Source organism: Carcharodon carcharias, chromosome 12 (genome assembly GCF_017639515.1).
Source record: "Carcharodon carcharias isolate sCarCar2 chromosome 12, sCarCar2.pri, whole genome shotgun sequence".
Taxonomy (NCBI): domain Eukaryota; kingdom Metazoa; phylum Chordata; class Chondrichthyes; order Lamniformes; family Lamnidae; genus Carcharodon; species Carcharodon carcharias.
The window spans coordinates 33,307,188-33,334,370 of NC_054478.1; the positions used below are offsets into that span (position 1 = coordinate 33,307,188).

Here is a 27,183-nt window from a genome sequence, read left to right on the forward strand (position 1 = left end):
GAAGGTGGAATGCATGAAGAAATCTAGGGCAGGATTTTCGGGTCGTTGGAACTGCCGGGAGATGGTTTGCCCTCTGCGACCGGCCCCAACCACGATTTCACGTTGGCTGGCCTTGGCCAATTAACGGCCAGACAGGGTGGACCATGCGCTCAGAGCCTCAGAGCTGCCGGGGTTGGGGGGTTGGGGGGTAGGTAGGGGGTAGGGGGGTGCGGAAAGAGCGCGAGAGCTAAAGTTGGTGCAGGCGCAGGGAAGCGTGGACTGAAAGTTCCCTGAAGGCAGGGAGCTGAGGAATATTAAAATCAAAATGAAAAGATTATGAAAAATTTGGAAACATTCCCATACAACAAAATTCACTCACATGAGCATCAACGTAATAAACAAAAAAAGGTAATTTTTTTTTCCATTAACGCTGGGAACCTCATCCTGCCCGCTGAGGCCGCCTGGCCAATTCGCTCACCTGCTCACCAGCCGTAAGTTTGGGCGGGCAGCGGAAAATAGCTTTAAATTACTTGATTAATGGGCACGCTGCTGACTCTCGCGCACGCCCGTCGACCGAAATATCGCGCGAGTGCGCAATGACGTCGGGACGCTCACCCAAAGTCATCATGCACTATTTTACGCCTGATCGGGTCAGGCGCGCACCCACCCACAGGACGTAAAATCCTGCCCCTAGATTTTGGTCATCGGTTCATTGCATTTATAGGGCTAGGACTTTATAATTGGAAGCTTTTCGAGGCCCAGGGACAGTTGCAAATCTCTCATTTTTTCATCTGTTTAGAATGGGGTATGTCTTGAACTGTAGCTAGTTTTCTGCAATAATTTCTTTGATAAGCAACTTTTAAATATGCTATGCATTCATTTTTACCTGCTCGCTAACACACAATCTTTTCCTGGCTTATTTCAGGCTACCAACAAACCAAAACCACTGTCCTGCCACAGCAGAGATCATCCTCTGTTGCCACACAGCAGACTAACGTGTCATCTGTTCCCTCTCACCCATCAACAACTGGTGTAAGTGACTGATGTGACAAATCTAAACTTATTACACAGGAAATAATGGGGTAGTCACAAAGCAGTCGAAGGCAAACTTGAGGGGAGTTTCAACACAATGCTGCCCCCATCAGTCATAGGGGATGGCATGGGGGCTGCTGATTCCATGGTGGCCACAGTCACCATATGATCTACTACTGTGTTTTTTTAACAAAATAGCTGGTCAGTCCAGCAATTTCCCCTGAAGTCAAACAAATTCTTTTTCCAGCATTCGCCAGAGGGAGTGGCAGCTCTTTGCTTATGCTCTCTACTTGCTAAGAAAATGCATCATTTAATGCAGAGGTGCTCTGTCTTTTTAAAAAGATAATATTTATTTTATTGTAAATTATTATTTCCTTTTGGTGCACTAGTTTGCTAGAATTTAACTGTTGTATTGAGAGTGAACGTACATAAGCGCATCACTGTACAAAACGCCTGTTCGCTCACTGATTTATTATTATGGCACTTACCATTTCCTGGTTCAGGTATACCAACCATCCAGACTGCAGGAGAATAACCCACCTTGCTCCTCCCGCACATCACCCCTCCCCCCACCTCCCACTTCCTGTCAGCTAACTTTATTATACATGCACATTCCAGCGAAGCCAACTGCATAACAAAAGAGGTGTGTAAACAATGCTTGTTCGTTTCTTCCCTCTGGTCCCAGAGTATGTGGCCGATCATAATCATAGAAGCTGTTCTGATGGACATACTGGTCAACATAGCTCAGTACTAGGTCATGCAATGTTTACATGGTGTCAGAGAGCTCTGCGTAACCCATTACCTTAAAGCTGTTGTGTCGTATTAGTTAATATCACATGCTTTGCCACAGCAATCAAAAACGAATCCCTCCCAACTGATCTAAGATTTTCTTTCTAGTCATGATCCCATAATCTACCAATCTGCCATACAGGTACACACCCAATCACTGTACCTTTTGCCTCTCTCCCTGTCCTAACATATCCAATTATTATTGATTTGATATCAATAATTTGTGCAACTCATTAACATGCCAATGTGCACACTTGGACTCACTGCATAGGCATGATTAGGAAAAGGTTGATGCCAATCCAACTGGACAATCCTTTGGCCCCTGACAGTGTTCCCGAAAAAGCAGATTGTGACTGAATCTGGAAAGTCAGCTGGCAGGCTCAGAAGCTATGCGGTGATGTTGGTTTAGCTAAGGTTTGACTGGCCTTCGCAAATGAACCACTTCATCTGCGCACGATGGCTGATGCTCATGTATACCCCCAAATGATGAAAATAAATAAATGAATATATGTTTTATAGCAAGCACCACATTTTGTGGAAAAATATTTTCCTAAATAGAAAATTGGATTTGAGAAAAAAAATCTCCTGCAGCTATTGACCAGATAATGATCTGATTTTTGTCCCCCACAGAAAACATACCGTGCCATATACGATTATTCAGCAGCTGATGCAGATGAAGTCTCTTTCAAAGATGGTGACTTCCTTATGAACGTTCAGTCCATTGATGAAGGATGGATGTATGGTACTGTACAAAGGACTGGGTTGACAGGCATGCTGCCTGCTAACTATGTGGATGCCATCTAAGCTAGGTCAATTTTCCTTACAGGCACTTCCCACCCTCCCTACTCCAAAACAAAAATGCAAGTCACAAGTAACCCATAATCTATCGTTTGATTTTCCTCAAATGGGATTCAATTTCTTAGGGGGATAAAAGGATAAGCACAATAATCTTCCATTTCCTTCCCATTGTACATCCAAACCTATTATTAGCCCAAGTTACAGAACTTATGACAAATCTTAGACACATGCAAAACAAAAAGTGCTGCCTAATCGTTACATGCATTTCTGCTATAATGAAACCATTTAATAATTAGGCTGTTCAGTGTATTTTAACCAACTTTTAACTCTTTGGAACTGTTAAGTTGTATTCAGAAATGTGCTCCATAACGTTATACCCAAAGCAAACTGGATGGTCTCATTTGAAGTAGGAAAAATGTTGAATAGCATAACTTGGTCATGACTAAAAGTGGTTGCAGCAGTACAACTTATGATTTCTGTATCCTGACAAATGTGTAGTTAGTTTGCGAATTCCTTAACAGAGCTTTAAAAACATGTTGCCACTGACATATTTAGTTTCCATAATTTGAGACCCTTTTGAAAGAGGTGGTTAAAGGAACACGTTAAGAGCCTCCCTACTTCACTTGCTCAAGGTGGACTTGTACATGTATTGTCTGTTTTCTCAACACCTGATTACTAGCTGTGGCGTCAAATAAAGCTCAGTTTCTGCAAAATGTCTTCACTGTTGTGATTTTAAAATGAGTGCATTGCAGGATCTGAAGTTATTCCGGTAATTTCTAGTTTGAACCTTTCCATCACATCAAATAGTCAGCAACAAAGGAGTCAAGAGTATTTTTGGGGGGTGGGGTCGACATGCAGGGGGCAGCAGGAAAAGTGGACTTAAGGCTGCAGTCACATCAGCCATGGTCTTAAATGAATGGTGGAGCAGGCTCAAAGGGGCCAGATGGCCTACTCCAATTTCTTATGATCTAAAGTTTCATTGCCCTAGAAATCCTTCGGTGTACACTTGTGCAAATTCAGAGTTCCTCCGTCAAGCTCTCTGTAAAAGTGGTTTAATATGTTCAACACGCAAAAAATTGTACTGAAATAAGTATGCCCAAATATTTTAGTGAGGTTGCTTAGACAGAACTCCCTCTTCAACTAGTAACGCAGAATCACCTCACTTCCATCTAAAGATCAGTAATAACAGCTCATTCAAAAAAGTGTAGCACTCACTCAACACTGTACCAAGGTGAGCCTAAATTGTATATGGAGCGGTTTTTGAATTCACAGCTTTCTAACTCTGCAGGCAAGACAACAACCATTTATACACACCTTGATGCAAGTTATTTATTGGTCTTCTACATGTGTTGGTACATTTCCTCCATGTTTTGTTTATCATTCATTTTCAGGATATGGGTATTGGTGGCAATTGGAGTAGAATTTATTACCCATCCTTGGCTGCCTTTGAGAGGGTGTTGAGCTTTATTGAACCACTACAATCCCTCTGTTGAAGGTACTCCTATCAGAACTCTCAAAGGAGTTCCAGGAGGCTGATTTAGTGAAAGATGTGGAGTTGATGTTTCCATTGCAGTCCTTTGTCTTTTTAGGTAAAGGTTTGAGGTGTTACTGGAGCAATGCCAAGTTGCAACCCAACTTCTACAGTAACATCCACACTGAGATGAATAGCCTCTAACATTTCTTTCTGATCTTCATCGACTAGTTCTACTGGACTCCTTGACACTAGACTGTTGAATGCTACTTTAACATTATTGTAGTCACTTTCACCTCCCCACTGGAATTCATTCTAATGTTCATGTTTGGACCAAGACTTGTAACGAGGGCTGGAGCAGAGAAGTACAAGTAAAACCAAAACTGATCAGTGAGAAAAATAAAAAGCCCAATAAACACAAAAAATTGCAATTTATTTTATTTGTACAAGAGTATCATGGTGAGCTTAAGCACAGATTTAATTAAAAAAAGTGCAGCTCTGATTCCATTTCTGTGCACTGATTTACTCTGGCAGCTATAAACATCACTACAAAAGTCAAGTAATGGCCAGAAATACAGAATTAGCAGCAGTATTCCACTGTGATATTCTGCTAAGTAAAAAGCAAAAATGCATTTGGTAAAACAATATAATTTAACATCAAAATTATTTTCCTTACAGAAAATCTCCATTTAAAAAAAACTACTTTTATCAATTTACATAGCATGAGTCTCTCAAATGAAAGCTCCATGTGTGGTCCTCTTCCTGCACAGAGTTCTGCCCTACTGCTTTTAAAAAAGATAATTTTTACCAAGTTGGGCCCTCTCCAGTTACCAGCTTGTGTTTGGTTTGCCTCTCTGTAAAGCAGTACACCAGAATAAGATTGATTTCTGGTCAGCACTTTTATTTTAGGAAATTAATTCCTAATCTCTTGAAACAATATTCCCTTCAACCCCATTCTTTAAATATCAAATGTCTCTCTATTTGCCCTTCAGGGAAGGCAGCCTCCCATGGTAATGGCACAGCTGGTGATATCAATCTGGATCAGCCAAGGGGATGAGCTTCTATAGAACAGGAGGTGCTCACCGCCGGATTGCAGCTCCCACTCTGACTAGGCCACTTATTGCTGTAATTTACTAGAATACCTCCATAAGAGGACAGATGAGTTTGAAAAGCAGGCAAGGCTGCAATTCAAACTCTCAACCCTCTAAGATGGAGGCAAAGGCTCAACTGCGAGAGCAGCAGGATGTTATCCTAGGAGGAAACTACACTGAACAAAAAGAATGTGGGGAATTATCAAAGGTAAGGAAAAGTTAGCCTGTTGGGGAGAGTAAGGGCAGGGTGAGGCAGTCAATGCTCTCCATCCTTTTGGGTGAACTTTGCCAGTTCACGTAACTTAAAAGTTCAGTCAGCAGCTTCATGTGGTGATGACCTCCAGCGAGACCGTAGGTTTCCCATGATGCAGTTCATCATGCTGCTCAGCTGCTGGTGCATTGCAAAGAGTTGACTCCCAGAGTGTTCATTCAAGTTCTCAGAGAAAAAGCGAGCAGAAAGGGCGTTAACTTCAGAAACCAGGGCTGTGGAAGGAGTAATGGCAGGTGGTGCAGTCTCAACTAAATCTGAAAGAATATAAAAGACAAATCATTACAGTTTTCGTTTTAAAATAAGCAGCACACGGTTAGCTCAAAGGTATGAAACCGATTCGCTTTTAAAATAGACTGGTCTGCTCACACTTCAGGAAGGATGTCAAAGGATTGGAGGGAGGAGATCTATAAGAATGGTAACACAGATGGGGCTTTAGTAATGTAAAGACTAAACAAGCTGGAGTTACTCTGCTTACAACAGATAAAAAGTTAAGAGGACATTTGATAAAGGTGCTCAAAATCATGAGTAAATATTCCCAGCAGCAGAGGGGAGCTTTAAGTTTCTGCCAACGGAATGTTCCAAGTTTGAATCTCAGCACTGGGAACTGAGGAAACCCTAGTCACAATAAGCTTCACCAGCTATTGGTCAGTCTACAATACAAGAACTAAAAAAAATCTCAGCGATACTGTCCCCTATCTCTATAAAAATTTTCAATTTCTCTCCATGCAAACCTGTGAATAGAATGTGGTAAATCACTAATGCTTGTGGCTTTTCAGTGACTGCCAGTCTCGAGGTAGAAGCAGCAAAGAAAATCCATTCAGCATGGCTGGATTCAAATCCAGACCTTAGAAATGAAAATGAGATGCAAACCCACCATGTCACCTAGCCCCGACACTGAATGGCCCTGGAAATTGAGATTTCTCGTCAATGCTTCTCAATGCATTTGAGCTTCAGATTAATTTGCTGAAGATATCTGATTGAGACAGCTTCAATTTTACCTGTTGCTAGCTTCTCGTCGTCACCGTTAGAGTAACTGCTGTCCTCTGTTCCATTTACTATCTTCTCATTTTCAAATACACTATCTTCATCTAACCCAAGGGATTTCCTCTGAAACAGCAAAAAAAAAGTCTTAAGCATGACACAATCATCTTTTCAAATACCTGAGGAAGAAAACATTAAGAGGGCAAAGCAGAACTAAATAGTGAAATTGAAGGTGGTTTGATTTTTAATCTTTTCTAGAAATATTCATTAACTTGAATGCTTCAGTCATATGGCTCAAGAGGCTGAAGACATTTATTCCCTGGGTACACAAGTCCATTGGAAAGTATTTTTCATTACTAATGCACTTATATTTCACCTATGCTATCATACAGAAAGTCACACTTGCCCATCATCCCTGTCCTTCCCAGCCTACATTGATTACAATGCCTCAGATTTGCAATTCTCATCCCAGGGTTTAATTTTTTTTCCTTTATTCTTTAATAGGGTGTGGGCATCACTGGCGAAGCCAGTATTTGTTGCACATCCTGAAATGCCCTTGAACTGAGTGGCTTGCTAGGACATTTCAGAGGTCAGTTAAGAGTCAACCACATTGGTCTGGAGTCGCATTTAGGCCAGACCAGGTAAGGATGGCAGATTTCCTTCTCTAAAAGGACATTAGTGAACCAGATGGGATTTTACAACTTTCAATGACAGCTTCAGGGTCACCATTACTGAGACTGGATTTCAACTCGATTTCATTAATTGAATTTAAGTTCCACCAGTTGTCATGGTGGGATTTGAACCCATCTCCCCAGGGCATTAGCTTGATCCCATGGATTACTAACCCACTGACATTGCCATAAAGCCACAATCTCCTCTTGAGATTTCCTCGCACCTCCCCATTTCTGTAACACCCGCTCCTCCAACCCAATAAATCCTCTATAAATAAATCCTCTGTTCCATTTACTATCTTCTCATTTTCAAATACACTATCTTTATCAAGCATCTTTTGCATCAGGTATTTTTTTTTTTATTTATTCAAGGGATGTGGACTTTGCTGGCTGGGCCAGCATTTATTGCCCATCCCTAGTTGCCCTTGAGTGGTGATGGCTGGATTCTCTTGTTGGTCATTGCCTGACATTGTGGTTGCGGTGGTGAGCTCCCTTCTTGAACCACTGCAGGCCATGTGGTGGAGATATAACCACAGTGCTGTTAGGGAGGGAGTTCCAGGATTTTGACCCAGCGACAGTGAAGGAACGGCAATATATTTCCAAGTCAGGAAGAGTGACTTGGAGGGGAAATTCCAGGTGGTGATGTTCCCATCTATCTGCTGCCCTTATCCTTCTAGGTGGTAGTGGTCGTGGATTTGGAAGATGCTGTCTAAGGAGCTGTGGTGAATTCCTGCAGTGCATCTTGTAGATGGCACACAATGCTGTTACTGTGCATTGGTGGTGGAGGGAGTGAATGTTTGTGGATGTGGTGCCAATAAAGTGGACTGCTTTGTCCTGGACAGTGTCCAGTTTCTTCAGTGTTGCGGGAGCTGCACTCATCCAGGCGAGTGAGGACTATTCCATCACACTCCTGACTTGTGCCTTGTAGATGGTGGACAGGCTTGGGGCGTCAGGTGGTGAGTTACTCATCACACTATTCCTAGCCTCCGACCTGCTCCTGCAGCCATAGTATTTATATGGCTAGCCCAGTTCAGTTTCTGGTCAATGGTAACACCCAGGAAGTTGATCATGGGGGATTCAGTGATGGTAATGCCATTGAACAAGGGGCGATGGCTGGATTCTCTTGTTGGAAATGATCATTCCCTGACATTGTGTGGCATGAATGTTACTTGCCACTTGTCAGCCCAAGCCTGGATATTGTCCAGGTCTTGCTGCATTTGGACATGGACTGCTACAGTATCCGAGTCGTCACAAATGGTGCTGAACATTGTGCAATCATCAATGAACATCCCACTTCTGACTTTATGATGGAAGGAAGGTTATTGATGAAGCAGCTGAAGATGGTTGGGCCTTGGACCCTGAGGAACTTGTGCAGTGATGTCCTGAAGCTGAGATGACTGACCTCCAAGAACCACCACCACCTTCCTTTGCACTAGGTATGGCTCCACCAATGGAGAGCTTAGATCTGATCCATTTGTTGTGGGATCACTTAGCTCTGTCTATCACTTGCTGCTAATGCTGTTTGGAATGCAAGTAGTCCTGTGTTACAGCTTCACCAGGTTGACACCTCATTTTTAGGTATGTCTGGTGCTGCTCCTGGCATGCCCTCCTGCACTCTTCATTGAACCAGGGTTGATCCCCTGGCTTGATGGTAATGGTAGAGGATATGCCGGGCCATGAGGTTACAGATTGTGTTCGAGTACAATTCTGCTGCTGTTGTTGGCCCACAGAGCCTCATGGATGCCCAGTCTTCAGTTGCTGGATGTTTAAAATCTATCCCATTTATCACAGTGCCACACAACACGATGGAGGGCATCCTCATTGTGACGGCGGGGGTTCATCTTGTGCGATGGTCACTCCTACTGATACTGTCATGGACAGATGCATCTGCGGCAGGCAAGATGGTGAGGAAGAGGTCAAGTATGTTTTTCCCTCATGTTGGTTTCCTCAGCACCTGCCGCAGACCCAGTCTAGCAGCTATGTTATTTAGGACTTGGCCAGCTTGGGCAGTAGTGATGCAACTGAGCCAGTCTTGGTGATGGGCATTGAAGTCCCCCACCTACAGTGCATTCTGCGCCCTTGCCACCCTCAGTGCTTCCTCCTAGTGATGTTCAACATGGAGGAGTTCTGATTCATCAGCTGAGGGAGGGCAGTATATGGTAATCAGCAGGAGGTTTCCTTGCCCATGTTTGACCTGATGCCATGAGACTTCATGGGGTCCGGAGTCGATGTTGAGGACTCCCAGGGCAAATCCCTCCCAACTGTATACCACTGTGCCACCACCTCTGTTGGGTCTGTCCTACTGGTGGGACAGGACATACCCAGGGATGGTGATGGTGGAGTCTGGGACATTATCTGTAAGGTATGATTCCATAAGGATGACTATGTCAGACTGTTGCTTGACTAGTCTGAGGCCCCAATTTTGACACTCACCCCCAGATGTTAGCAAGGTAGACTTTACAGGGTCGACAGGGCTGCGACTGCTGTTGTTTCCGGTGCCTAGGTCGATGCCTGGTGGTCCGTCTGATTTCAGTCCTTTTTTGTGACTTACAACTGAGTGGCTTGCTAGGCCATTTCAGAGAGCTTTTAAGAGTCAACCACATTGCTGTGGGTCTGAAGTCACATGTAGACCAGACCAGGTAAGGACGACAGATTTCCCTCCCCAAAAAGGAAATTAGTGAACAAGGTGGGTTTTTACAACAATCGACAATGGTTTCATGGTCATTAAACTTTACCCTGGGTCTCTGGATTACTAGACCAGTAACAAATACCATCACACCATTGCCTCCCCTTTGTCCCACCATTAGCAGCTTGCCTTCAGCTACCAAATGGCTTCTCTGCCTTTCCTCCTTTAGAAGGCCCTGTTTAACATCCATGGCCCTGATTTTGCAGTCATCAGCAAAGCAAAGAAATCTGGTCACAGAGACCTAACGATCTCTGTGGCATGGTTTTCCCTTTGCCCGTCGACAGTTTAAAATCCGGCACCAAGTCAAGGGGATGGCTTGGCATGCAGTAGCGATGATGTCAGCAAGAAGGTAGACAATCAATCACATTGATGTATCTGCACACATCATACCAGCAAGTTAAAACCACTTAATATCTCTTTCTTCATGTAGCGTCCTCAACGTTTGACGGCTGTTAACAAGACTCAATGATGTCATGATGTCACAATGGGGCAAAAGGAGGAGGCAGGCCCAAGAACTATCATCATAGCTGATATGGGGACTGAACCTGCACTGTTGCAGTCAAGCACCACACAACCATCTGATCTAACTGGCTCTACACTTAATATCCTTCACTTTTAATTGACATTTTCAGAGAGTGAAATAAATGACAATTGGATTTAGAGTGAAGTTAAGAAACATTTTACAAATGTAATATTTAAAACAATAAGTAGAATTTGATTTTAACCATTATGAAGAAATTTGACCTTCCACAAATATAAAATTATAGATTTTCAGGGCCAGTAAGGATGTTTAGTAGCAATTATGAATGTTAGTACAGCATTAAAAATCCAGAATTCAATTACATGCAACTTTTTCCAAGTGTTTTTCCAGCGAAACTAACAGCGTAAGCGCACTCCCTCTGGAGAAGTATAGAATCGCTGAGAGCAACTTCTGGATTTCCATGTTATTTTGCATGGACTCCAGAAGCTGTCAGTTTCACTGGAATAATAATGCTGAATACTGACAATTTCCCTGCCATTACCACTGCAAAAATCAGGTCCATATTTTCAGTCACACTTGTGGTCAAACCTGTATCTCCTTTGGCATACTATTTCATTTTTCTCAAACCACTGTGAAGCATCTTTCAATGGCTTGCTATGTTAAGATCATTATATGAATACATATTGTTCTCACCAGTAGTACTATCTGGGTGGGGGTGGGCAATAAAGGGAATCTCAGTGGTCCAGTGTTTGGACTCTGATAACTATATAAAAGGAAATTGATACCAAAACAACAATTCTCAAAAGAGACAATCAACACTCTCATAGTATAAATTTGTTGGTTTTCCTCACAGTGGTATTCTTGCGATGAGTGCTAGTCAAAAAGCATCGACAAAATAAATCTTTTTCAGCAATACTCAAGTTCAGCACTATCAAACGACTACAATTCTCAAATTTGCTGATGCTAAAAGGAGGGCAATAGTAGAGATCAAGGATACAGAGCTGGCAGCACCAATGCAACTACAAGCTCACACGCCCGATATGGAGTCTCACCTGCCACAGTGAGTAGCATGAACCCAAATTGCCAATATCTCAACTGCAACAGTGATAAAATTATCCTCTTTTTATTTCTGAGCATGTTTAAGCATACAGTAATCTATAATAGGGTGAATAAAGAGCCTTTGTCCCAGTAATGATCCCTCTAATTTTAAACATCCACCTGGATACGTTGAAACAATCAAAAATAAATTGGAAAGTGTCAGTATTAATAGCCAGAACTGTCAAGTGTCAATCTAAAGAGATTACTCAACATTTATAATGCACCGATCAGACATGGAGTAGTGTTCAGTTCTGGTACATATCTGGTCCATAAATACATATGTACAATGGAATGGCGAAAGAGAAAAGTAACAAAAGAAGTGATCACAAGTATAGAGGATAAGCTATAGAGAAAGTACAAAACAGAGCTTCAACTCCACAATCTAGAAAGATGGAGAAACCCTAATTACAGTTTATAAAATAATAGATACATAAACTTAGTTCAAAGTAAGTAGACCAAGGGGAACAAATTAAATGAAGATTGAATTTAAAAATCACATACTAGAGAGAAATTTACTCAAGATTCATAATTTTTTGGCACAACCTGCCAGCTTGAGATGCTCAAATGTTTGATGGTACAATGAAAGTCGAGCATCAACAAGTGACCATTTCTATCCTCCACTTTTCTTAACTATCCCAAGAATCATTGTTCACTGGCTCATTCCACATATTCTGCCTGCACTCACATTGCAGGTCTAAACCTTCTGCAGAAGAATATGACCAAAATCATGAGTGATCAAGGCAGAGTGAATAGAGAGAAACTGTCCCCACTGGTAGAAGGGTCAAGAACAAGATGGCATCAATTTAAAGCAACTGGTAAAAGAATCAGAGACATGAGGATTTTTTTTTTTTTAAACATGCAACAAACGGTTATTTTTTGGAATGCATTGCCCGAGTGAGTGGTGGAGCCAGATTCAACTGCGGCTTTCAAAAGGGAATCAGGTAGGCACCTGGAGGGAAAAGAATTACAGGGCTATAGGGAAAGGGCAGGGGAGTAGGACTATTTAAACTGCCCTTGCAGAGAAACAGCATGGATTCCACGTCAAATGGCCTCCTGTACTATAACCATTATTATTCCAACATAGAAAAGCACAAATGAGAGTCCAATTAGGCATCAGCTCATGGACACAGTACCATTGGAAAAAGTGTTTGAAAAATACTGGAAAAAAAGTTTATAAACAAAATGAAAGGTCCTGTAGTAGTTTAACATGCAAAATAACTCATCTTTAGAAAACTGCAACTTCAGATAGGACTCGTCAGTTTACAAAAAACTCACCTGCTGTTCATAGAAGGCTTTGAGAGCCTTTTTCACAACAAAGACTTTTGGAGAACGGATTGGAAGCAACTTAATTTCAGCCACTGTAAGCGAGCTCAGGTCACCAATGGTCTTGATGTTTTTAGCTCTTACAAGCTGGCCCAGACCTCGGGCCCTAGTAGGAAGAACAAAACTTGATCATTCAGTACAGGTGTAGCAGGCGGTAAATTACACTGCATCACCTTGGCTAATTTAATATCAAACAGAAGTTTAATTATAGGCCCCCTCATAGTAAAACTGTCCTATTTTAAAACTAGAATTCAAGAGCAAAATTTTAAAATGACATTACGTATTAGAATGCAGGGCAACTAAATGCATCACAAACTTTACTTACCACATGTTAGAGGCAAGCTGGGGTAGAATGGTCTCTACTGGTAAAGAGCAGCTGATCAGAGCCGGATACACGGCAGCTGTAGACACTGCCCCAGATTCTTTACTCATCTCTGAGATCTTGAGGGGTTTTAAAAAAAGGAAATTTATACATTAAAAGTACCATGTTTCAATTCAGCATTTTGTAGATTGTATTTTCCAAAACTGCAACCTGTTTAGTTGTACTGACCTCTATACCACCATAAAAATCAGAATTACTCTATCCAGAAATCATCTTTCCCATTCATTTTCTACATTTTTGGTAAAGAAAGAAATTATTTACTCAGATTCATAATTTTTTGGCACAACCTGCCAGCTTGAGATGCTCAAATGTTTGATGGTACAATGAAAGTTGAGCATCAACTTGACTAAGTGGCCATTTCTATCCTCCACTTTTAATTATCCCTAGAATCATTGTTCACTGGCTCATTCCACATATTCTGCCTGCACTCACATTGCAGGTTTAGACCAAATCAGAGTCAAATATAAAACCGTTGGTGTAGCTTATGGCTGAAAAAAGTGACCCAAGCGATTTTCTGTGGCCATTATTTTCCCAAATACTACTTCCAGGTGAAACATCAATTTATGTTTCTTTCAATTTAGTATACTGCAATTGTTGTTTACAATGCGTACTGCTTTTCAGTGTGGAAACCAAACACAGATTGGGTGATTGCTTTGCAGGACACCTCCATAGAGTCCATAAGAGTGGCCCTGAACTCTGGTTGTCCGTCACTTTAATTCTCCACCTTTCTCCCATGCCTTCTGCCTCCTGTACTGTTACAATGAAGCTGAAAGCAAGCTGGGGGATCAGCACCTCATCTTTCAATTAGGTGATTTACAGCCTTGCAGACTCAATATTGAGTTCAGCAATTCCAGAATGTAACCTCTTCCCCTATTTTGTTTCCTTTATCTTTGCAGGTTTTGGTTTTATTGTTTTGCTTTCAGAAAGCAGATGCAGAATGCCATTCACACCTCCACTGGCTACAAGGTTTATTTCCTTTCTTGTCCTATCACTCCCTTTGGTCTTGCACACCAACCCCTTTGTCATTTAATTTCTCCTGTCTTCCGCCCTGTCACAGGTCTTCCGCCTTTTCTTTTTCAAGCCTCCCTGCTTTCACTTGCTTAAAATCTATTACATCTCTAACTTTTCCCAGTTATAAAAATGTCATTGACCTGAAACGTTACGCTCCTCTCTTCACAGATGTTGCCTATGCTGCTGAGTATCTCCAGTGCTTACCCTATTTTGCTTTAAAAAATGTTTATGTAATACATGGCTTCACTTAACCTCAAGATAAACCCTATTGTCTTCAACTTACCAAACATTTCTTTGAACTTTTATAGCCAGAGCTGCGAGTGCTTGGAGACAGGAAACCTTTAGTTGGAGTGGTGTTGTACTGAGTGAATTAAAATATATGAAATTCAGAATTAAGATAAATACAGTAACCCCAATGCTCTGATATATACTAAATAAATAATAAAACTCAGATCACTGAGTGACATGTTAAATTCCATACAGGATAAACATTTGCAAAATTAAAAGATGAAAGAAAGCATTAAATACAAGACTAGAAAAAAAAGTTGTGCATTGGTTATAGTATCCTTCATGATCTCAGGACGTCAGAAAGCATTTAACAATCAAATACTTTTGGAGGACAATAATTGTTATAATGTTGGCAACGTGGCAGGAATTATTTTTTTTTTTGCTGATGAGCGGTAAGTATTGGCTGGACACAGGGGAGAACTCCCCTGCTCCTTTTTGGATGCAAAAGAAGCCATGACACTATTCAGAGCATATGGGGCCTTGATATAACATTTCATCAGAAAGGTGATGCCTCCAACAGTGCAGCATTCCCTCAGTACTACACTGAAATGCCAACCTGGATTATGTGCTACAGTAGGATTTCAATCCACAACTTCCTGCTTCAGAAGCAAGATTACTACCATAACAGGGCTAACGCCCTCAACTCAGATTTTTTTGTTTGAATGCAAAACAGCCAATGTAATGGGTCACTGGCTAGCCCATAACATATTTCTGAATTGTTTTAATGGTGTTGTTAGTGGTCTAAATGTTGGCTAAGACACCAGAACGTTTTTAGACCTTTTCAAATAATGTCATGCATCTTTTATGTCCATTTGCATAGCAGATATGCCTTAGCTCATCTCCGCATTGCTAAAATAGCACTGCCTCAACACTGTACTTAAATATTAGCTAAAGTAGGAATTGAATGTGTGCTCTTCTAACTCCAAGTGTTATCACCGAAACAAGTTGGTCCAGGGCAAATTGAGAATGAACCAGTTGAAACTTATTGCTTGTCGTTCAGAGAAATTCCTTGAATTCAGAAACCCACTGTGCAAATAATTCCAAACTAGGACCAACAATGCAACCGAAGGAGGCAATTCACAAATGACAGAATAAGTGGGAAAAGCATTCATGTGGTCAATGTCAGATGAAACTTAATAAGACAAGTACCGCAAATAATTAGGGCGAGAGAGAGTTAGGCTTTTTTGTATGCATGATTTAAGATGGGACGCTGGTTTCATTATCTGCAACTATTTTATAGAGCTGTGATTTGAATGAGAACTTAATGGAACTTACCTTGGATTGAACATTGGACCGGTTGCAACCATTTGTGGCAGAGTGATTTAATGCAGGAGAACTTCCAGAAGAAGAATGGGATCTCACTACAGGGCTACGGCGATCAATATCATCTGCTAATCCTTCCCGCTGAATTGGATCTGCAAACGAAACGCGACGGATCTACAGAAAACAAATGACGAAGCACAGAAAGGAAAATTTGGAATCTCATCTTATGAACAGCACATAAAAGAAATACAACCTTTCCAAAGCTTCTAAGTTTCAAGATCAGCATAACTCGGGTGTTGCCAAGATTTTTTAAAAGTTGTGTAAAAGGCTGACTACAAATGCTTGTATTTACTGTTATGGATGGCTGTGCTTTTTAAAATTTTTATAAATACAAGCCAAAAGTGCGAATTACATATTGGGATCACACAAAGCCAATTTCTCAGACTTTATTCAAGTTCATAAAGCACTCACATTGGCCTCCAAACAATGAGAAAGAGACAGAGGGCGGAATCTGCAGGAAAATCAGAGATACACAAGAACTTTAGAGTGCGATACTGGGGGACTTCAATTACCCAAATATCAATTGGGATAATGGTAGAGTAAAGGATAAAGAGTGGGAGGAATTTCTGAAATGTATTCAAGAGAACATCCTTGACCAACATGCTCTCGGTCCGCCTGGGAAGGAGGCATTGCTGGATCTGGGGAACTGGGATGCTGGGGAACGGTGTCGGTCAATCAGACCAAGTATCTATGGCAGGACACTTAGTTAAGCCTGACCATCTCATGAGAGAAAAGCAGAAAATGCTAAAAAATACTAAGCAAGTCTGACAGCATCTGTGGAGAGAGAAACAGAGTAAACGCTTTGAGTCTGTATGGCCCTTCTTCAGACCTCTCATGAGATTTAAATTAGTAATGGAGAAGAAGTAGAAAGCTGAACTTCTAAATACAAGAGGGCTAATTGAAATTGGATGAAAAGGATAGAATGGAACTACAGATTGACAGGAAAATGGTAATGGAACAATGGGTGATCTTGAAGGAGGTGCTTCAGGTACAGGCTGGATATGTGCCAACAAGGACAACAGGTAGGGGACCCAAAGCCAGGGCACCTTGAATGACAAGGAAGATAAAGAATATGATGAAATAAGAGGGTGTATGTTGTATGCCAGGTGAATTCTTCAAGTGGGAATCAGGCTAAATACAGTAAGTTGTGAAGAGTAAAATAAAAACAAAAACAGAATTACCTGGAAAAACTCAGCAGGTCTGGCAGCATCGGCGGAGATGAAAAGAGTTGACATTTCGAGTCCTCATGACCCTTCAGCAGAACTAGGTGAATCCAAGGAAGGGGTGTGATATAAGTTGATTTAAGGTGTGTGTGTGGGGGGGGGGGGGGGGGGGGGGGGGGGGGGGGTGAGAGAGAGAGAAGTGGAGGGGGGTGGTGTGGTTCTAGGGACAAACAAGCAGTGATAGAAGCAGATCATCAAAAGATGTCACAGACAACAGAACAAAAGAACCCATAGGTGTTAAAGTTGGTGATATTATCTAAACGAATGTGCTAATTAAGAATGGATGGTAGGGCACTCAAGGTATAGCTCTAGTGGGCGTGGAGGGAGCATAAAAGATTTAAAAATAATGGAAATAGGCGAGAAAAGAAAAATCTATATAATTTATTGGAAAAAACAAAAGGAAGGGGGAAGAAACAGAAAGGGGATGGGGATGGAGGAGGGAGCTCAAGACCTAAAGTTGTTGAATTCAATATTCAGTCTGGAAGGCTGTAAAGTCCTAGTCGGAAGATGAGGTGTTGTTCCTCCAGATTGTGTTGGGCTTCACTGGAACAATGCAGCAAGCCAAGGATAGATGTGGGTAAGAGAGCAGGGTGGAGTGTTAAAATGGCAAGCGACAGGGAGGTTTGGGTCATTCTTGCGGACAGACCGCAGGTGTTCTGCAAAGCGGTCACCCAGTTTACGTCTGGTCTCTCCAATGTAGAGGAGACCACATTGGGAGCAACGAATGCAGTAGACTAAGTTGGGGGAAATGCTGCTTTACTTGAAAGGAGTGTTTGGGCCCTTGGACGGTGAGGAGAGAGGAAGTGAAGGGGCAGGTGTTACATCTTTTGCGTGGGCACGGGGTGGTGCCATAGGAGGGGGTTGAGGAGTAGGGGGTGATGGAGGAGTGGACACCAGGGTGTCCCGGAGGGAACGATCCCTACAGAATGCTGACGGGGGGGGGGGGGGTGGTGAAGGGAAGATGTGTTTGATGGTGGCAACATGCTGGAGTTGGCGGAAATGGCGGAGGATGATCCTTTGAATGTGGAGGCTGGTGGGGTGATAAGTGAGGACAAGGGGGACCCTATCATGTTTCTGGGAGGGAGGAGAAGGCGTGAGGGCGGATGCGCGGGAGATGGGCCGGACATGGTTGAGGGCCCTGTCAACCACCGTGGGTAGAAAACCTCGGTTAAGGAAGGAGGGCATATCAGAGGAACTGTTTTTGAAGGTAGCATCATCGGAACAGATGCCACGGAGGCAATGGAACTGAGAGAATGGGATGGAGTCCTTACAGGAAGCGGGGTGTGAGGAGCTGTAGTCGAGGTAGCTGTGGGAGTTGGTAGGTTTGTAATGGATATTGGTGGACAGTCTATCACCAGAGGTTGAGACAGAGAGGTCAAGGAAGGGAAGGGAAGTGTCAGAGATGGACCACGTGAAAATGATGGGGGGGATGGAGATTGGAAGCAAAATTAATAAATTTTTCCAAGTCCCGACCAGAGCATGAAGCAGCACCGAAGTAATCATCGATGTACCGGAGAAAGAGTTGTGGAAGGGGGCCGGAGTAGGACTGGAACAAGGAATGTTCCACATACCCCATAAAAGAGACAGGCATAGCTGGGGCCAAGAGTAAAATAAGACTTGCAAAATGAATGAGAATAGCAGTCATTGTTGAAGGGAATTGCAAAATATTAGACCGGCATGTAAATAGTAAGCAGATGGTAAGAGGTGGAATAGGGCCTTTTAGTGACAAACAACAACTTATGTTTATTTAACACCTTTAAAGAAACCTCCCAAGGCACTTCGCAGGAATAACATGAAACAAAATATGACACTAAGCCACATAAGGTCAAAGAAATAGGTTCTAAGGAGTGTCTTAAAGGAGGAAAGCAAGGTAGAGGGGCAGAGAGGTGTAGGGAGGGAATTCCAGAGAAGGGGCCTAGGCAACCAAAGGTATGGTCACCGATCGTGCAACAGTCATGATTGGGAATGCACAAGAGGCCAGAATTAGAAGAAAGTAGATATTCTGGAGGGTTGTAGAGTTGGAGGAGATTGCAGAGATGGTGAGGGGCAAGGCCTTGGTAGAGATTTGAAAACAAGGATAAGAATTTTAAAATCAAGACTTTGATTGATCAGGAGCCAATGTAAGTCAGCGAGCAAAGGAATGATATGGGAACAGGACACGGGCAGTAGAGCTTTGGAAGACCTCAAGTTTAGAGGTTAGATTGTGGGAGACCAGCCAGAAGTGCGTTGGAATAACTGAACCTAGTGGTCACAAAGACATAGATGAGAGTTTCAACAGCAGATAAACAGAGAAGGGAAAAATATCAAGCCATATTAAGGATGAGGAAATACAAAGTGTGTGATAAATGTTAAGAGGCTTAGGGCAAGGCTAGAATACTTAACGAGTACATGGTATCGATATTTATTAAGGAAGAGGATGCCTGACAAAATATCAGAAGAAGCAGAGAAAGTAGAGGTAATGGATGGGGTGAAATTTGATAGGCACAATATCCTGTAAAGGCTCATTTTGCTTAAGAGCAGATAAATTGCTGAATAAGATAGCTTGTATCCCAAGAAAGTAGGAGTGGAGACAGTGGAAGGAATTGCCGTAATCTTTCAATCTTCCTCTGATGTGAAGAAGTGCCGGAGGATCGAAGAGTGGCAAATGTGACACCCTTACTCAAGGAAGATTGCAAGGGAATTTCCAGTAACTACAGACTGATCAGTTCAATATCAGTGACAGATAAGGTTCATAAACAATAATCAGGGGGAAAAAAATCAACAGAAACTTGGAGAATTTTGAGTTTCAGTAATTGAGAACCAGCGTAGACTGTAAAAGGTAGATCATGTTTGACTAATCAAAGCAATTCAGTTGAAGAAGAGAATGCATTGGGTGTTGTCTATATGAATTTTTTAAAAAGTATTTGACAAAGTAACACATAAAGGGCTGGTTAACAAAACTGAGCTCATGAAATAAGGGAGTCGGCGTTAGCTTGGACTTGAAGGTGCGGCAAACCAATCGATTGCAACAAGACACAGATAGGCCAGCAGAAGGGGCAGACTAGTGGAAGATAGAATTTAATACCGAAAAGCATGAGTTGATGTGGTAGAAGGGATGGGTGAAAGAGGGTATATAGACTTTTTGGTACATTCTAAAACTATGCGCTGGGACAGGAGGGTCCTGGGAGTTCATGTGCACAGATTCTTGGGGGTGACAGGACATTTATTTGAGGGGGTAGTTGGGAAAACATATGGGATCATGGGCTTTGTAAATAAAGTTATTAACTACAAAAGCAGAGAGGTTATGTTCAAACTTCACAAAGCTCAATAACAGGCTTCAGGTGATGGCTTAGGAACTTGAATAAAGTTTTGTCAATAAAGTTACATTTAAGCACTGCTTGCCAATACTATAAAAAGTTCCACGCTTTCTTAAAAAAAATATTGAGCAGGAACATTGTCCTCCATTCAGGTAGCCAACATGGGAGTTGGTAAAAGCAATATTTTAAACTCCTAAGTCATACCCACATCAAATGGGATACAAAGGTTTCTCAAATACAGGAAAACTAAATGTTCTTTCCCCACACACACCCTTTAATATGAGAGAAACAGTATGTTAAACTAATTTAGATTAGTAAGTCCCATCCAACCTCAGGCTTTGGCTGCATTGTTCCAGGCTGAAATGCTGGCCTTCATTCAATGAATACTCAGCAATATAGCACACAAAAGGACTCAAGACAGGCAAGGCCCTAGAAAATAGGGGAAACTCCATTTGATTCAGCTACCTTAAAATTAGTTTGCCAGGGGGCGCTGCCTGTTAGAAATGTGTTTTATACATTATTTTGGCCCTGTCAATACATACAAAAAATAGCTGATGTAGCTCCCCAGATTGGGCATAAATGACTGCCCACACTAGTGTGCCAATCACCTCTCTCACCCAAAGCTTTAGAAATTTTAGAAAACATGCAGAAAGGTACAACTGGATTGACATCTATAATTCCATGAAAAGGAGGCATTTCATTCCCTAATTGCAATAAGGGTTTCTGCGGGATAGAGATGGAGCTGTTAAGACTGATAATCCAATGCCCAAACTAAACAAGAGTCAGTATTGCAGGTTACTGTCACTGACAGACCAGCCAGGCTCTCTCGTGAGTAGAAACTGGAGGGGTACATCAGCCACTGGAGGCTGGAATTTTCCCTTTCCAATCAGTTCGAGAGAACAACTATCAGGGTATTAGCTTGTAGTTTAGCTTGAGAAGCACTACAGGCTATAACAGTGTTTGGTGATTTTAGGTAGTTAAACCCTATAGGTGCTAGAATTTAAGTCTCAACACTGCAACATGCACCTCAGCTCTCTGCACACAGGATTGGGGAAGAACATGTGCAATCAATACTGGGCAAACAAATTCTGCTGGTGCACAATTTTCAATAGTGTGGTTTAGAGACTCAAACATGGTGATGGTTCAAAAATGAAGCATCTTCCCATTTTGTTCTCTATGAAAACTAAACTAAAATGGCTTTTCAGAATGTCAGCAAGTCATGTGACACTGTATGCAACAAAGCTAAGCTTTGATCCACTACCCACACCCATGTCCATAAGCATACACTTCAAGCAAATCTCAGTGGGATGGTATCATAACTTATGTTCCAATCTAACCCAAAGAGCCAACGTTATCAACCATACCAACATTATGACCGAGATCAGCCAATTCAGCATAGACCAGAACTCTTGGCCTTCATGATCTGTATGGCTCACATTATTCATTAGAAAAACATATCTGTAGATTTATCCAAACTAAAATATTTTGGCCTCTTTTATTTACCTTATTCATTGGAGAAGGAGAATCATTTTCAGATGGCCGTTTAATTCCTTTCTTGAGGATACTTGTAGAAGGTGATGCTGTGGGTGACCACACACAGCATGCCTGCATTTCAGAAGGACTGTGCATTGATCCAACAAGAAATGGGACATCATTTTTAGTTTTTTGGGGTGATTCCATGAGGTGCTCTGACATGTGCTCAACCACATTACAGTCTGTTATCATAGGTTTGGGGAGATTAATTGTTGTGGTTAACCCCACTTCAGAAGCTTCTTCATTTCCATCAGACTCTGCATCTTTAAAATGTTCTGCAGTTACTGATTCATCCTGTACAGTCTTTTTATCAAATGGGGTTAAAACATCTGTCCCATCCACCTGATCTGGTTCAGGCAGTACTGTGGCTATTTTGTCAACTGGGGCAGTAACGCTTGTCCTACTCATTTGATCTTGGTCCAGCTCATAGCCAGTTAGTGTTTCTTTGCTTTCCAACTGTTCACCTTCTATCAAGGCAACATCATTGGACACTGGTTTACCTTCTGACATTGACACTTCAACAGTGCCATCAGCCTCTTCCATTAATTCCACTTGTTCACTCCCTCCATAATTTAAAATTTCTTCAGCTTTCTGCTCTGTGGAAGAATCACCCATCGCTTTCTGCTCTGTAGAGGACTCCTCCATCATCTTCTGACCAGTGGAAGAGTCACCCATCGCTTTCCGCTCTGTAGAGGACTCCTCCATCATTTTCTGCTCTGTGGAAGGATCACCCATTGCTTTCCACTCTGTAGAGGACTCATCCACAACTTCCTGCTCAGTGGAAGAGTCATCCATCACTTTCTGCTCTGTAGAGGAGGACTCCACCATTTTCTGACCAGTGGAAGAGTCATCCATCACTTTCTGCTCTGTAGAGGAGGACTCCACCATTTTCTGACCAGTGGAAGAGTCATCCATTGCTTTCCGCTCTGTACAGTACTCCTCCAGCACTTTCTGCTCCACGGAAGAGTCATCCATTGCTTTCCCCTCTGTACAGGACTCCTCCACCATTTTCGGCTCGGTGGAAGAGTCATTCAGTGCTTTCCGCTCTGAATAGGACTCCTCCACCACTTTCTGCTCCGTGGAGGTTTCAATCCTCGGAGTGAGCTTTTTCTCTTCAGCCAAATCCATCTCAGATGCAACAGTACTAAGAGAAATACCAAAAAACTGTGTTTTGCTATCCCCCGAAAGGGGAGTGCTAAATGCACAGGGTCCATCATTTACAGTGTCGTTAAATGTGGGACTTTTTAATAGCCCTTCTGTAGAAGAATAATAAACTGAACTTAGGTGTGGAACATGTTCTTTCTGATCATCAGATCGTGGCTCTCGTTTAGTGGAACTCTCTTTGCTTTCCAATCGTGACTTCCCATGCTGTTGTGAAGAGTCTTTGCAACAATCACAGTTTTTAGTTTTCCTGGTCCTTTTACTTCTCACTTGGCACTCATTCAACTGCTGGCTCTTCTTGACTGAAAGTTGCACATCTGAAAGATTTGAACAATCGTCAGTTGATAATTCAGTTGTTGAAACTCCTGCCTCATAAGGCAAGGATTCAACATGGACAATAGTGCAGGCTTCTTCTGTTTTGCCTCGTTCTAAATCAAGCTCAGTTTTAACACTTTCAACAGTTTCAGACACTCCTCTTGTGGGATGTGCTATGCTGTGCATTTTGGGGTCCTCTTCTGCATTTGGCTTTTCAACTAAAGCGCAAGTCCCTGGAGACATCTGTGCAGTATTTATTTCATCCAGATTTTCTATATCTACCACTTGTGTCATCACTGCATCTTCTTGCTTATTTTCAATCTCCAATTCTGTTTCTGAACACTGCATCTCCATAGTTTCATTTTTTGAGTATAGTTGACTGCCCAAAGTCGGTTCATGTTCCACCACATTTTTGGTCTTGCTGTCCTCAAGGGACAGGTCTTTGGTCTTTGTTTTCCCCTTAAACGCTCTTCTTTTCTTTTGACCATCCTGAACTTTTGAGTTGCCTTCAGAACTCTCTGATTCGGTCATGCTACAACAGCTGTTCTCCAAGTCAGACAAGCCTTGGGATGCCCTACGAGTCTGGTAACGAGGGCGGACTTTGCCAGCAGCTGGGGTAGTTTTGTTAGAATCAGAGTCTTGAGAATCAGTTTTTAAAGACCTGCTTTTCTCAGTTGCTGACTTGCCAGGTGAAGTTTTAGAATCATTCTCCTTTCCCTTTGAAAGCTCGTCATGCTGAGACTTGCTCTGAAGCGGTTCTGCCGCCTCGTTTTGTGATCTTTTTCCAAGTTTATTATCCTCCCTTTTTCCCTTGTTGCCTGCCTGAGCAGCCACTGCCACATCCAAGTGCTTCCTAGAAGAACGTCTTAGTGTTTTGTTTGTCAGAATTGAAGAATGTGCATTCTTCTCATCTTGTGTGCTTGGAGCACCTTCTGCTGAAGCTTTCTCTTTCAAAACCACAGATGATGCAGGATTCTTCTCTTCATTAAAAACACTGCCTTTCGTCTGTTTGTTACTTGTCCGACTCTCAGAACTTCGGCTGCAGTCAGCTTTGTTTTTATTAGGAGTGTCTCTATCATTAGTTGAAGAATTTTCTTTTGCATCAGATGATTCAACTTCAGAACTCTTAATACTTCTGGGTGCTTTGGTGCAGTTGGTTGGTTTTTCTACAATCGACTGTTCAGTTTTATTTTGCCTGCGTCTACCACGTTTCCCCTCAGTGATTGAGACATTCACTGCTTCAGTTTTTGTATTATTCAAACTGACATCCTGGCAAACTTTGTCCACCTCAAGCTGTGATACATCTTCCACCTCCATTGCTTCGGTCTGCTGAGGAACAAAAGCTTCAGCAGCTGCTTGTGCAAATTTACCCAAAGGTGATTTACTGAAGCTGCACGTAGTGGAGGGATCAAACTTCTCCAGAGTAATAAACGATTGTCGTCTGCTGCTGGATTTTTGTGGTGTTCCAGAGATAATGTCGGAGGAGGTAGAACTACCGCTGACCTCTGCACTGCTGACCCCCGATTCAGAAGCACCACCAGTGCAGTTTGACGTAGATTCAGCCGCCGTGTTCTTCAATTCCTCTTGTTTGCCACTGCAATTAAGGTCTATAGAATCTCCAATGATTTGTTCAGTCCTACTTCCCTTGTGACCAGCAGAGTCTTGGTCAGTTTCTTGATCAAACAATTTATCTTCACTGCTTGCCTCCGTTGCAACCTGGGTATGAAATTCATTTTCAGTTTCCATATTTTCATTCTGAAAAAAAAAACTGAATGTTACAACTAACTGTATGAGGCAGAAGTAATCCAGGCCTTGCTTTACAGTAGGTACCCATTACAGTGCAAGACTTCAGTACAGATAGTTTTGAACACTCTCCATCCATTTGCCAGCATCGAGCACTATAAAGGTTAGTAGCACTCAATATTCTTTTTCTCTGCACTTGAATTCTATTGAATTCAGAATGCCACTAACTGCATTAGCAGTCTAGGCAAGAATACTTGTCTGGCAAGGTTAACAAACTTGTACTTCAGTACACTTGTAGGAGCGATTTGCAAATTTAACCCAGGGACCCATCCTCTCAAATGCCTCCAAAAGGATTCAACATTAAACCATTATCTGGGCTGTGAAAGACCTCTCATTGGAAAGAACATACAAGTAAGCCTCCACAACTTCTCAAATTCACCAAACTGCATTTTAATAATAATAATTTGCAGCATTAATTAAGCAACACTTAAAACAGCTGGATGTAAGTCTATATCCCCATTTATAATGATACAGCACAGACAATTTGGGAAGAAAAGAGAAAGCGCTTTCTTTGAACCCTTCCTAGATATCTGCCCTTGTTGACGGTAAGCTTCCAAGGTATGGAAAGTGGTCCATGCTGTCCAAGGCTTTGTCGTGGATTCTGATCACCAGCAAAGGCGGGGTGGGTCGTGTGTGTGCGGTGTGGAGGGGGCAGGTTGGTAGAGGACCTTTGTCTAAAGGATGTTTAGCGTAAGGCCCGCACACTCGTATGGACGATGAGGCTCAAAACCACCTTCAGGTGTGCCAGCACAGCCTTTGGCTACCTGAGGAAGAGTGTGTGTTTGAAGGCCAGGACTTCAAACACAGCACCAAACTCACGCCCTACAGAGCAGTAGTGATACCCACCCTCCTACATGGCTCAGAGATGTGGACCACATGCAGCAGGAGAGAAATACCACCAATGCTGCCTGCGCAAGATCCTGCAAATCCGTTGGCAGAATAGGCTCACAAACGTCAGTGTTCTCACTCAGGTCAACAGCCCAAGCATCGAAGAATTAACCACGCTCTACCAGCCATCTGGAATGTCAGTCCTGCGGGCAGGCCACATCATCCGCATGCCTGAATGAGACTCCAGAAACAAGTGCTTTACTTGGAGCTTCGACATGGCAAGCGAGTGCCAGAAGGGCAGAAGAAATGCTTCAGGGACACCCTCAAAGCCTCCTTGCAAAAGTGCAACATCCCCACCAACTTCTAGGAATCCCTGGCCCAAGGCCGAAGTTGAGGGAAAGCATCCAGGAAGGACTTGAACACTGAGTCTCATCGTCAAGGACTCAAGGACTAGCTGAAGCCAAGCGTCGACAGCGAAAGGAGCGTGTGGCAACCCGGGCATCCCACCCATCCGTTCCCCCGCCACTGTTTGCCCAATCTGTAAGAGACAAGAGTCCCATGTGTGACGTACACAGTCACCTAAGAACTCATTTTTAGTGTGGAAGCAAGTCATCTTCGGCCCTGAGAGGCTGCCCAAGAAGAAGGGTCCCTAGATATCTCTTGGCATACCGTATGAAGCTTGAGCCCCAGTGTAATGAAAGCAGATTAAAAAGATTATAATAGTGAGAAATCTTTCACAGTGACACATCCACCTCCTGACCAAAGTAGAATCAAATCAGGTAACCCATTAAGAGTGCCACTCTTATAATTACCAACATTCACCTTACATTTCCTTGTGGCTAGATCGGACTTGGAGCTAACCACTTTAAAAAAAAACAATTTTGTTGAAAGCCACCAGGTAACAACTCACCTGTGGTGGTTCTTCAGAAGTTTTTTCTGCTTTTTCAGCTTCTATTGCAGGGTTATCCCTGGAAAAAAAAAGCAAGCATAATCTGGTAACAAATTTAGACCAAGTGCACAAAGTGGGGATTTTGGCTATGTGAATGAAGTCTTATTAACTAGAACCTGTGAAATATGACAAGAATGAGTTTTGCTTTCAAATGAAGCTCACTTCAAGCAGAACAATGTATAACTCCCCAATTCATTATGGTTCAGACTAGAGGACATTAACCGGCTTTTCTGCTCTTCTGGAGCTAGCATATTTTAAGTTTTATTTTCATTCACCAGCCTGTAGGCCAAATGAGATGTAGCAACTCTATGGTAGGGGCAAGAAACACACACATACAGCATCTTTAAACCTGTGTGAATTGAATTAATACCTAAAAAATAATGAGTAGTTAGAGAAAGCT

At 42.4% G+C, this 27,183-nt stretch overlaps 2 protein-coding genes across 45 annotated transcripts in view; one reads left to right on the forward strand and one right to left on the reverse strand.

Annotated features, from left to right (window-relative positions):
* The window catches only part of neb (nebulin), a 284,616-nt gene extending 281,305 nt beyond the window's left edge, over positions 1–3,311 (forward strand). For all 42 annotated transcript variants that reach the window (XM_041201321.1, XM_041201334.1, XM_041201338.1 and 39 more), the window contains 2 exons: positions 905–1,011; positions 2,431–3,311. In XM_041201321.1, the coding sequence (XP_041057255.1) occupies positions 905–1,011; positions 2,431–2,604 (281 nt within the window). In that variant the 3' untranslated portion in view covers positions 2,605–3,311. The remainder of the gene's footprint in view (positions 1–904; positions 1,012–2,430) is intronic.
* A 1,181-nt stretch (positions 3,312–4,492) lies between these two features.
* The window catches only part of rif1 (replication timing regulatory factor 1), a 92,383-nt gene continuing 69,692 nt past the window's right edge, over positions 4,493–27,183 (reverse strand). For all 3 annotated transcript variants that reach the window (XM_041200481.1, XM_041200480.1, XM_041200482.1), the window contains 8 exons: positions 26,745–26,802; positions 21,698–24,958; positions 15,628–15,789; positions 14,348–14,425; positions 12,997–13,112; positions 12,624–12,777; positions 6,430–6,538; positions 4,493–5,685 (listed from right to left, as the gene is read on the reverse strand). In XM_041200481.1, coding sequence (XP_041056415.1) covers positions 5,471–5,685; positions 6,430–6,538; positions 12,624–12,777; positions 12,997–13,112; positions 14,348–14,425; positions 15,628–15,789; positions 21,698–24,958; positions 26,745–26,802 — 4,153 coding nt within the window. In that variant the 3' untranslated portion in view covers positions 4,493–5,470. The remainder of the gene's footprint in view (positions 5,686–6,429; positions 6,539–12,623; positions 12,778–12,996; positions 13,113–14,347; positions 14,426–15,627; positions 15,790–21,697; positions 24,959–26,744; positions 26,803–27,183) is intronic.